The sequence below is a fragment of the Lycorma delicatula genome, chromosome 1 (genome assembly GCF_047948215.1).
Source record: "Lycorma delicatula isolate Av1 chromosome 1, ASM4794821v1, whole genome shotgun sequence".
Taxonomy (NCBI): domain Eukaryota; kingdom Metazoa; phylum Arthropoda; class Insecta; order Hemiptera; family Fulgoridae; genus Lycorma; species Lycorma delicatula.
In genome coordinates this window covers 211,180,414-211,192,774 of record NC_134455.1, presented here as the reverse complement: position 1 = coordinate 211,192,774, position 12,361 = coordinate 211,180,414, and the positions used below count along the sequence as shown (strand labels likewise).

Below are 12,361 nucleotides of genomic sequence, written 5' to 3'. Positions count from 1 at the left end.
ACAGAATCTTTAATCTGCTGGAGTTTATTATCAACGGTAGCCGTCCTGTCACCTTGCCACCTTGCTCTTAGTGATTGTTTTATATAAATAATAAAATCAGAAGTAGCAACTCGGGTGGTGAAAGGAGGTTGATTACATGCTTCTTTGGCAGCGGAATCTGCATGTTCATTACCTGGAATCCCTACGTGGCTAGGGACCCAGCAAAAACTTACTTCTATGTTGCGATTGTTCAACTCAGCGATTGCGTTGTAAATTTCAACGACGATAGGATGTTTGGAATAAAAGTTTTTTAAGGCTTGGAGAGCACTACACAAGCCACTGCAAATAAGAATGTTTCTATATTTAGGGTTAATGATATTTAGAGTCTTACTTATAGTGTATAGTTCTGCGGTAAACACACTCGTAATTCCGGGTAGACCAAACATATAAGTTCTTTCATTGACAACAAATGCACAACCAACGGTATTGTTTTGTTCCGATCCATCAGTGCATACCACCGCGTCTGGGTTCATCTTGGATAGAACACACTAAAACATTTGCTGGAAGACAGTAGGTAGTGTTGATTGTTTATTATACGTCTTAAGGTCAAAAATAAAATTTTTAAGGCTTATTCCCCACGGAGGATATGAGCACGGATACGATGAAAAGAATGACGGTGTGTCAACACTTATATGCTGCAGCAGACGTCGGGTACGGATACCTACAGGTGCAGTACAATGTGGACAGTCCTCATACTTTCCTAAATTAGGATTACAACAGAAGTTGAGGAACACCTAAATTTTGGAATCCAAATGAATTTTTTATACAATGTACCTTTCAAAATAGATGAACATATTACAGTGTTGGAGAAAACTGGTAATACAGCACCTGATCCAGATGAAATTCATTACATCATTTATCATACGTCATTTGCAATGGTTAGGAACCACTGCGAAACTCAGATTACTAGAACTGTATAATTAGATATAGTGGAACGGAATGAACCTGTGGTATTGGAAGAAAGCATACATTCAAAAAAAAGATAAAAATCTGACCAATCCCAATAGTTATTACTCTATTTCCTTGATTAGCACTACTGGAAAAATCTTTGAAGAAATGATTAATAACCAACTTGTTTGGAATTTAAAAAGAGAAAGTCTTTTATCTTCAGATCAAGTAAGTAAGTAAGCCTCGACATCATTATTCACTATAATTTATACTATATATCGTATATTTAAAAAATATGAATAATCTAGCTTTATAAAAATGTTACAAAAATTGAAATAAATTAAACTTTTTGGAACTTAATGGAAATAATACTTGGTACTGTATAGAGTGTTGCACACCAAACCACCTCAATACACGTTATGAGGATACCTGTCAGTAGTTTTCTACTCTACAAAACAATTCTTGTCTAACTTAATAATAAGTTTATTACTGTTATTGGAAAAGTTATAAATTTAAAAAATGGTTACTTATCTTGGTTCATCTGAGAATTTTATATTTATCTGCATTTTTTCTTTATATCTTAAAATGCAATCAAGAAAATTATATTATTAGTTAGCAACCTTTTACTCTTTGTGAAATGCAGCATTCACAAATAGTGTAAAAAAGTTCTGTGATAATGAACATTAATAATAGTACTTTAAAAAAATATGTATATATTTTCCAGTATAGTAGATTTTGGGAAGTATTATATATTAAAAAAAAGTTAGAAAACCCCCTTGACTATGTAATTGAATCTTTTTTGTTTGTTTAACATGATGGTTTTGTCAAATTTAGTGTGTAAGTTGTGTGTTAGTAGTTGTAAGTTACACATGGTTCAAGTGTGTTGAGGTTTTGATTTTTAACTTCCTATCATAATAAATAGATTATTCATCATATTAAATGGTCAAAAAACCAAACATAAATTTAATATATTAAATTTCATCATATAAAAGGATTTTGAGACTTTTTTAGGACATGCATCATCAACAAAAACGGTTCTACTGTAGAGATGGTAATTGTTGCATCGCTTTCTTGCGGCAGAAGAGTGAACTATTCTTGTATCATATAGTAATAAGTTAGTGTGCTACGAGCAAACATACTATACGGCTGAGTCGCCTACTAATGTATCAATATTCTTTTATTAGTAAAGTTATTAGTCTCATAGTATGTTTAATTCAAGTGTTTTATTTTACAGTCCACTTTATATTAACTTCAACTATCAACACAAAACAGTAATAACTCAGAAAGGACTTTGAAAACTATAATCTACATGACTATTCAAACATGTATGTTTTATTCTCCGTGAAAATTAATATTTTATTTTACAATTGTAATTATTCAAAAATGACAAATAAATAAATGGCATAAATATTGAAAATGATTTTTCTTAATAAAAATAAAAAATAAAATGCTGTGAACTACTTCCTGGCAAATAATTTACAAATTCAATCTAAAATGGTATTATATTATCACACAAGTAAACAAACTGAAATATTTGATACACCAAGCTGCTGTTATACAATGCAAAATTTATCAGTTTTTGAGAGTGGAAATTGAAGAAAAAACAAATTATTTTAATTAAATATATTTTATTAATCATGTAAGTAAATAAATCGTTACAACTTAATCCGCAATGTTAATGTTTCACATTAACTATTCAGATAAATGAAATTTCCTGGTTCAGTAAAAATTTGATCCAATTCTTTTAAAATAATTTTAAATTAGGAAAAATATTGTAAGTGTTTTGGTAGAATAGTACATAACTACATGTTTTATAAAATATATATCCTGTAAGAATTTTAAGTATCCACAAAACCAAAAAACCAGTTATCATTAAAAGTGCATAATGTGCAATTTTTAACCTGAAAACACAAAAATAATATTATTAAAAAATTTATCTTAATTTATATCCCAAAAAAAGGATGTAAAACACATTCAATAACTGTTGTGAGTAAAGAAAAATATAGTTTAAACTTTATTTCAGAGAAAATGTTTCGTTTAGTATAGGAGATTTTGTTTACTAACAGTTCTTTATACACCACTGTATTTAACACTGGTTTACTACATTATACTTAGAGCAAAGTTTCATTTTAAGACATGCAACTTTACTGATCGCAATATAAATCAACAAAGAGCAATACAGGGCAAGAAGTGTTTTTGCTACATCTACGTCACTAGTATCCATTTTCACATTTATATTCTTACTATGACTATTTCAATTTCTTTCAGAATCTTCATTCACATATGCCAAAACCAAATTTGCTATGAGTACAACATTTTCAAAATACAGTGTTTATAAGAGAACTCCTGGGTTTCAACTATTATTTAATCAACATTATATTTAAAGGATTACTTACATGAGTATACAGTAATTATGAAAGTGTAGATTCTGGTGTTTTTTTGTGTTTAATACACTTCAATATATGCACCATTTGTTACCCTACACATGTTCAGACCGTAATCTAGCTCTTCCAGTGTACTCGCCAGCATGTCAGGAGTAATGGATGCTACTGCTGCAACATTCCTCTCCTGTAGTTGGTTGATGTCATGGATTTTCTCTGAATAAACAATATTTTTCACATAACCCCATAAAGAGAAATTTAGTGGGATCAATCTAGGTTCCTTGGTGGGGATGCAATCGGCCTTCCTCTTCCAAACCACCTGTTTTGAAACCAAATGTTTAATGCAGCACAGATATGGTTGCTTTAATGCGGTAGAGCCTCATCTAGTTAATAGAAAATTAATCCTTTTTCTTCTTCTATATGATCAATCTGTGGAAAGACGTAAAGTTTGAGCATATCACAGAAAATATCCCCATTAATTGTGCTTTCTACAAAAATGAACAATATGGTCATTCATCAGTCTGTACCAAACATTGGCTTTGGGAGAATCATACTGATGTTCTATAATTACATGCGGTGACTCTGATTCCCAAATCCTACAATTGTGTTTATTTACTGACATTTTTTGGGCTACATGTACAAGATGCTCGGATCTGTTCCACATTCTGATCTGATACAGACGACCTGCCTGGTGAGTTTCCCTTTTAGACACTTCCTGTTTCGTCAAACTGATTAAACCACTGGAGTATTGTTTTATTCGTAGGTGCAGCATCATCATATTCACATTGATAATTACGCTGAACTGTGATAACCAATCTTGTTTAGATAAACCAAATCACACACTGAGCTTTCTGTTGTGGTGTCATCATGACAGAGTGAGACTGCCAGACAGGATACACAGTGGTGCCAACAGTGACAAATATTTAATTATATTTAATAGTATAATTAACATAAATATGAAAACAGGTTGCTTTTAATTCATTCTATTATTTCATTATGATTTTTTGGAACCAAGTAGTTTTTTTATAAACACCTCATAGTGAATAGTCGTAAAAATAAATAGATGGTAGACAGTTCTATTAAAACTTTAAATGTTGTTTGTAATTCCAAAGAAATAATAATCCTATACCTTACTTGTAAAACTACACTTTTACTACTAGCAGTTTGAACATTACACTCACTCATATTTATTGAATTTTATAAAAAAATGAACTCTACAATAAAGTATAATTAAATAATAAAGCACAAAATTATAAAAAAGATGAAACTATTAATCATTATTGATGTGTATCAAACTATTAATCATTATTGTACCAGAGAAACAATTAATCTTATTACATTACCGGTTCTCGTGGGACCAAAATTTCAGTTCCTACAACCAATTTTATTATGGTTGGTGGTCCATCTGAAAAAACCACCACTGGTTTTTCTGGTGAAAAGGCCTCGGTCAGCTTCGTCTGACGAGGATAGTTTTGCTACAGCCGATGAAGGTGGTGTTAGGTGCAAGAATGTTCGCTTTGTTGTTGTTAAGAATAATCAGGAGGGTGGCTCCCTTCAAAAGGTCTCACCTTTCTTGATTAGTAAATGCATCACAGGATGTATAGGTTCTCCGAGTTTTTAATGTTTTTTAACATTAAAAAATTACGTGACGGGACAATTCTGGTAGAGACATATAACGACGAGCAGAGTCGATCTTTGTTACGTCTGACCAATATGGGCGGCATAATCGTAAGTACGGCATGCCACAAGACCCTGAATACAGTGAATCACTCCTCAGTCGAGGAGTGATTTTTTGTCGCAACCTTCTAGAAATGAATTTAAGGGAAATTGCTGATGAACTTAGTACTCAAGGTGTTGTAGAGGTGAAACGTATGATGAAATGGCAGAACGGGACAGAAGAACCGACGCCGTCCCTTATACTGACGTTCAGTCTTCCTGTTCCTCCAGAGAGGATTAGAGTGGGTTACTTCTCCGTTCGGGTACGCCAGTTCATTCCCAACCCACGGCGGTGTTTCAGGTGCCAAAGGTACGGTCACACTACAACATCTTGCTCGAGGTCGGAGGTCTGTGCTCGATGTGCTACCGAAGGCCACAGTGACGCTAACTGCGAGGAAAGAGAAAAATGTGCGAACTGCAATGGTTCGCATACGGCTCGCTCCCGAGATTGCCCATCCTTTAAGGAAGAGAAGGCGATTCTCAAGATCTGTACTGAGCAGAAACTATCTTTCCCGGCTGCACGCAGGGAGTATAGGAAGATAGTTAACTCACGGAACCTCGTTCAACCTGATGTGTCCTTCGCCACTGCTGCGTCAAAACAGACTGCTTCACCTGTTCATGCTCCACAGTGCGGATCCTGCACGGAACTTAAGAAACTCGTTCAGATGCTTTCTGATCAGGTTACTTCGCTTACGGCCACTATTTCCGGGCTGACAAGGATAAGTGAAAAGTCCTGCGTTGCAACAACTGAACCCAGCAGTGTGGTCCGTACAAAAGTTCCTACTCCCAAAGTCCTGCCGACAGCCACTATTTCCGCGCTGACAAGGGTGAGTGAAAAGTCCGTGTCGCAATAAGTGAATCCAACAGTGTCGTCCATACAAAAGTTCCTGCTCCCAATGTGCTATCGGTACGGGCAGAGGCTACCACAGACGGCGGTAAGCCATCTAACAAGGCCCCCACGAAAGTAACCCGCATGACCACCCCTCTGGGATGTCAGTAGCGACGTCCCGTTCTCATAAATGTCCTCCGCCGTCACCCCATATACTGGAGGATATGGTTGAGGAACCTCCCGACCCAAAGGCGTCGGAGTTATCTAAGTTGAAGACTACAAAAAATAAAAATACAACTGAATTCTATGTGGTTTCCTGAGTATATATATTATTTATTGTTATTATACTTATATTTTTTACTTTATTTTAATTTTATGAACATTATTCAGTAGAATGTTCGGGGTGTACGGTCCCGCATTGCAGATATTGGAGTACTGGCGCAGCTACATGATCCGATTGTCATGTGTTTCCAAGAGACTCATCTTCTGCGACATGACCCAATCGCACTCAGGGGATACTTTTGTGAGAGATTCGACTGTGAAGTGGACGGTAGAGAGAGTGTTGTTGTGGCTATTTTCATGAGGAATAAGATATCAGCTACAAGGATTCAGCTGACCACTCTCGTTCCTGCTGTTGCAGTGAAGATCTCTGTCCCCTTCAAGCTGCATATCTGCAATCTATATCTCTCGCCGAACACTGAGTTCAGTGCTCTGGATATCTCAAACCTCCTCGCACAAATACCGTCTCCATCATTAATAGTAGGAGACTTCTATGCACACCATGTTTCTTAGGGCTCGACTTTCTGCTCCATTCGGGGAAATATAGTACACAATGTAAGACAGGCCTTGGACCTTTGTTTGCTGAATGATGGATCTCATACATTCATGTCTTTATCATCTGGTACTATGTCTAATATCGATCTCTCCATATGGTCGCCGGCTTTACTCCCTCGTTTTGGTTGGTCTGTTTGTGACGATTTTCATGGCATCGACCATAAACCAATTGTTCTTCGTTTCGGTGTGGACCACGAGATTCGGAGAAGGCCACGGAGGTGGATTGTTGAAAAGACGAATTGGGATGGATATCGCACGGCCTACCAATCGTAGTGTGACGTCGGTGCGGGCATCCTTGAGCAATTTTCCTCTCTTACGTCCAAAATACTTGAAACTGCCAGCAGATATGTCCCACAAACATCGGGCAATCCTAAACGTCTTTCCGTTCCGTGGTGGAATGATGATTGCAAATGTGCTATTCGGAATCGACGGCGTGCATTACGCAAATTCAATAATAGACGTACGACTGAATATCTAGATATGTACCGCAGAGCTAGGGCGGTGTGCCGTCGGGTCTTCTTAACCGCTAAGAGGAATTCATGGACGAAGTATGTGAACACCATCTCACGTACTACTCCCACATCTACTGTGTGGAGAAAAATCCATGCAATTTACAGGTCGCCAGGGCATTCTATTCTCGGTCTCGTCGATGAGGGAGAACTCCTTACATCATCTTCGGCTGTAGCAAATGCTTTAGCGAAATCTTTCCGTTTGGTGTCTCTCACCTCGTCATATAGTAACGACTTTCAGAGATACAAAGCACGGATGGAATATTATAAATGGCGTTGAATATTGGTGTTTCGGTTGGTGAATTGAACACTACATTCTTACTTAAAGAATTGTTACACGCACTTAGGAACTCACGTGACACTTCCCCTGGACCAGACAACGTTCGCCTTTGTATGCTTTCGCATCTTCCTGACTCAGCACTACAACATCTTTTGAGTATTTACAGTGGTTTATTCTCCGGGCAAGTCTTTCCGCCCGACTGGTCAGAAGCATTTATTATACCAGTACTAAAGCCTGGCAAAGAGAATACCGATCCCTTAAGCTATCGTCCTATTTCTTTAACAAGCGTATTGTGTAAAGTAATGGAGAGGATGGTGAACCGCAGGCTTGCATGGTACTTGGAGAAACATGGCTTTCTTTCTTCGGAGCAGTGTGGTTTCCGACAGGATCTTCCATTGGCCATTTGGTGTCGATGGAGGCAGCCATACAAAACGCCTTCCTGAACCGCCAACACCTCGTTGCTATCTTCTTCGATATAAAAAAGGCGTACGACACGGCCTGGCGACGTGGCATTCTTAACACCCTTAGGAGGTGGGGGATCACTGGCAATATGCTTGCTTTTATCCGGGGATTCTTGAATCACCGGACGTTTCGTGTTCACGTATTACTCCCACATCTACTGTGTGGAGAAAAATCCATGCAATTTACAGGTCGCCAGGGCATTCTATTCTCGGTCTCGTCGATGAGGGAGAACTCCTTACATCATCTTCGGCTGTAGCAAATGCTTTGGCGAAATCTTCAGACGATTCACTTTCAGAAAGTGTCGTCGCGGAAAATGGGGTACCTCAAGATAGTGTATTAACTGCCACCTTGTTTTCTGTGGCCATAAACAGCATTACCGATTGTGTAAAGGCTCCTGTCTCTTGTTGTCTTTTCGTTGATGATTTTGTTATTTACGTTGCGAGCCGCTCTAGACCCACTGCTGAGCGACTGATATAGAACACTATATTTCGCCTTGAGGCTTGGCCAGGGACTACTGGTTTTACATTTTCTCCCGACAAGACGAAATGTGTAGCTTATTGCTGTCTCTACTTTCGTCAGGTTTCTGGGTTTGCTTTTTGATAGCCGTCTTACCTGGGTCACACATATAAGGGAATTGAGGACAAAGTGCTCCAAACTATTGGATATGATGCGGGTCCTTAGTAACACCAGCTGGGGGGCCGAGCGGTCATGTATGTTGCGTTTCTACTACTCCCTTGTTCGTTCCCATTTGGATTATGGTTGTGTCGCCTATTCTTCAGCTCGTCAAACCGTACTTAAGATGCTGGACGGTGTGCATCATTCTTTTCTTCGGCTTGCTACAACTGCGTTTAGATTGAGCCTTATCGCAAGCTTACTTGTAGACAGTGGTGAGCCATCACTTTGGAATAGACGTGACCAGCGTCTAGCTTTTGTTGTCTTATTTTGCCCGTCTCAGCAGACAACCGAATCACCCAGCTTTTGACCCAATTCATAGGGATCCTAATTTGAGGAAATATGAGGACCGTCCACGTTGTACTGCGCCTGTGGGTGTCCGTGCACGACGTCTGCTGCAGCGTATGAATGTTGGCACTCCCCCGTTGCTTCCATCATGTCCGTGCTCGAATCCCCCGTGGGGAATAAACCATGTGGATTTTAAGTTTGATCTTACAACGTATGATAAACGATCAACGCCTCCTATTGTTTTCCAGCAGATGTTTCAGTTTCTCCTCACCAAGTCAAACCCAGACGTGGTGGTATTCACTGATGGGTCGAACATGACGGTAACGTTGGCTGTGCTTTTGTTTTCGATGAACAGACTTATATGTTTGGCCTACCCGGTGTTACGAGTGTGTTCAGCGAGGAACTACTCGCTGTGGATAGGGCTCTAAGTATCGTTGGCCCTAAATATAGGAGCATTCTTATTTGCAGTGACTCGTACAGTGCTCTCCAGGCGTTGGAAAACCTTTATTCCGGACATCCTGTCGTCGTTGGCATTTATGATAAAATCGCTGAGTTAGATAAACGAAACGGGGGTAGGTTTTTGCTGTATCCCTAGCCACGTTGGAATTCTAGGTAACAAGAGGGCAGATTTTGCCGCGAAAGAAGCATGTATTCAGCCTCCTTTCACCACCCGAGTTACTACCTTTGATTTTATCAATCATATAAAACAATCACTGCGAGCGAGGTGGCAAAGTGGCTGGACGGCTGCCGTCGATAATAAACTTCGACGGATTAAAGATTCCTTAAAGAATGAAATGCATACACACTTCACTACTGCTAACCTCTAACAAACACCTTAAAGCAAACTTTTAGACAGGCACCCAGCACCGGGTGCTGTCTAAAAGGGACCCACTGTCTTTCAAATTAAAAGAAAGCAGAAAATATGTAGTTTTTAACATATGAAATGATTAATCCAATTTGAGAATGCTCATACCTAAAATATTATCATTTGCTGAAATCAATCGTAGCATTTAAAAAAGCTAATACAGACTAGAAGTGCAATAAGTATTTACTGACTCATAGATCAGCATTTAAAAAATATTATGCTGTTTAAGAAACAATTCACTTCTAAATAGAAAGAAGAGCTAGAAGATTTTTCAGAGCTACTCCACAGGTGTACCAAGTGGTCTTGGTAACAGTGCGTGAATGGTTATGAAACTTGTTTAGGTTATGATAAGATTATATTTTATGTGTATAATCTTTCTTAAAATGATATTTAATACAGTATTTTTTTTCATTAATTAAATTTAGAATATTTCTACTGTTCATTCTATATACACATTGAGTTCATGGCTTTAGTATGTAATGTATAGAATTTGCATATGTTGATTAATATCTTAGTTTGTGTGCCCAAATTATATGAAGTGAACTGTAAAGTTTGATTCTAATGTGGTGTGTAATGCTTGTAATTGTTTCTCTGGTTGAATATATATCCATTTATCCTCTTTGATATCAATAAAAAAAAATCTTCATTCTTTGACAGGATTTTCATTCCTTATTTTTATTGTTAATACGGGATTACTTAAAAGCATTTTTATGACCATTAAAACTCATAATTTTCTTCTTCTTTCATCATAGAATCTTGATGTTTTAATTGGGAGTATAAAAATTATAGTGAATTAATTAAAAGATGTCTCTCTCACCACAAACACCTTTTTTGTAAAAATCCTTTTTCAAAATAAATGTCTATTGAAATATTTAAATAGAATTCTGAAAAAGATGTTCAAAAAATATATAGAATGTAATTTCTAGACATGTATACTGTATTTTGTACTCTTATATTGTATAATGGTATGTTGAAAAACATACCAAACATCATATATTGATAAAAAATCTTTTGGAAAAAGATAAAAATCTTACGTGCAATACATAAAGTGCAACATAAAACACAATTTCAAAAAATTCCTTCAGCAGTAATTATAATTCCTCTGTCATAGAATTCTCCCTCTAATACAGTTTTTTAAGCCATCCATTTACAGACTGGTTTATAGTTTGTTAATATAGAACACTGAAATTCTCAATATCATAAATATTAATGCAAATGCATGTGTTCATAAGAAAACTATAAGTGTCATGACAGAAATTAAATCAAATTCAGGAAATCCATGAGATACTATTTTGCAGAATACTCATTCACTTTCAAAAGACTGTGTAAATCATAGGTTATCTTTTTATTGTTATCACTTCCATATCTTACACTTAGTTACACAACAAGAAATTCAAGAATCACTTCAAATTCCCATTCTTGGAAATAGTCTGAAAAACTATCAGAGAAAAATTTAACTAAATCACATTTTCAAACTAAAATAAATCTTTAAATAATTTTTTATGGAGATCTAAATGTGCATAGTAATAGTTCTAGAAATCACTTACACATTATCTTCAATCCATAAATCCAAATAGACCCTTAATAACAAAGGGTAATAAGGATGCAAGAATGTATAATTGTTCTGTTAACATTTTCTCATCCTGAGAAATGAAATAAAATTAAGATTAAATGGAAAGTTAACAGAACATTATTTTTAGAATAGCTATACAAAACTATTTTAGAAAGGAATCATTAAGATGTAAATGAAACTTCAATTGACAATCTTCTACTCAAAGAATGGAAAAAAACTCCTTTGAACACTTTTGGTTTCAGAATAAATAATTTTTTTTTTAAATGTATTAATTCTGAGTTATTGATTTTCAACTACTAATCTTGAACAGCAAAGCCAAAAAAGTGCTCAAAATGTTATAACCAAAATCAGCAGGAACTGTTTCAGGTCAAGTGTCACGGTAACTAGGCCAATGTTGCAGCGTATATTATGCATCTATTGCTCTCTGTCTGCAATTATTAGAGCTTATACTTTTTCAAGAAACTTACCACTTTCTTCGATGACGTGATTTTACTGCATCATCATAATTAGTTGATTCTTTAAGCACATATAATTGAAGACCTCTGACATAATAAGTATAATATGCTTCCCAGTTAAAATCAATCATGGAGAAATTAAACTTTGTTTTATCAACAGGATTCATTTTCTCCCAAAGTGAGTACAAATTATTATCATCAAAAAACCATTCTACACTGAAATACACATACATTAAATCGACCAAGTAAGAAGCCTTCCGATATAATTTCATCAACCTGGAACAATTAATTACTGTTTTAATTCATAAACAAATTTTTACAGGTTAATTGTAAAATAAATTTTATAAGTTAATAAAATTTTTCTAATGGTGTTACTATCTGTATCAGCAATTTGCCATACTTCTCTCACATTTTTTTCTTTTTTAAATCACTCTTTGCAGTTGTCATTGTCATGTCTTTAACTCTCACAATAAAGTTTGATTCAGAATACAAATTTATGAAAATCATCTATTTTCAGCAATATTTTACAGGTTTCTTAAAATGCTTGTGTTAAGTACACAACTTATCATC

General features: G+C 36.2%; 1 protein-coding gene across 5 annotated transcripts in view; it reads right to left on the bottom strand.

Annotated features, from left to right (window-relative positions):
- Positions 1-2,573: 2,573 nt before the first annotated feature.
- The window catches only part of LOC142327935 (immediate early response 3-interacting protein 1-like), a 119,630-nt gene continuing 109,842 nt past the window's right edge, over positions 2,574-12,361 (bottom strand). For all 5 annotated transcript variants that reach the window (XM_075371337.1, XM_075371348.1, XM_075371329.1 and 2 more), the window contains 2 exons: positions 11,804-12,067; positions 2,574-2,828 (listed from right to left, as the gene is read on the bottom strand). In XM_075371337.1, the coding sequence (XP_075227452.1) occupies positions 2,672-2,828; positions 11,804-12,067 (421 nt within the window). In that variant the 3' untranslated portion in view covers positions 2,574-2,671. The remainder of the gene's footprint in view (positions 2,829-11,803; positions 12,068-12,361) is intronic.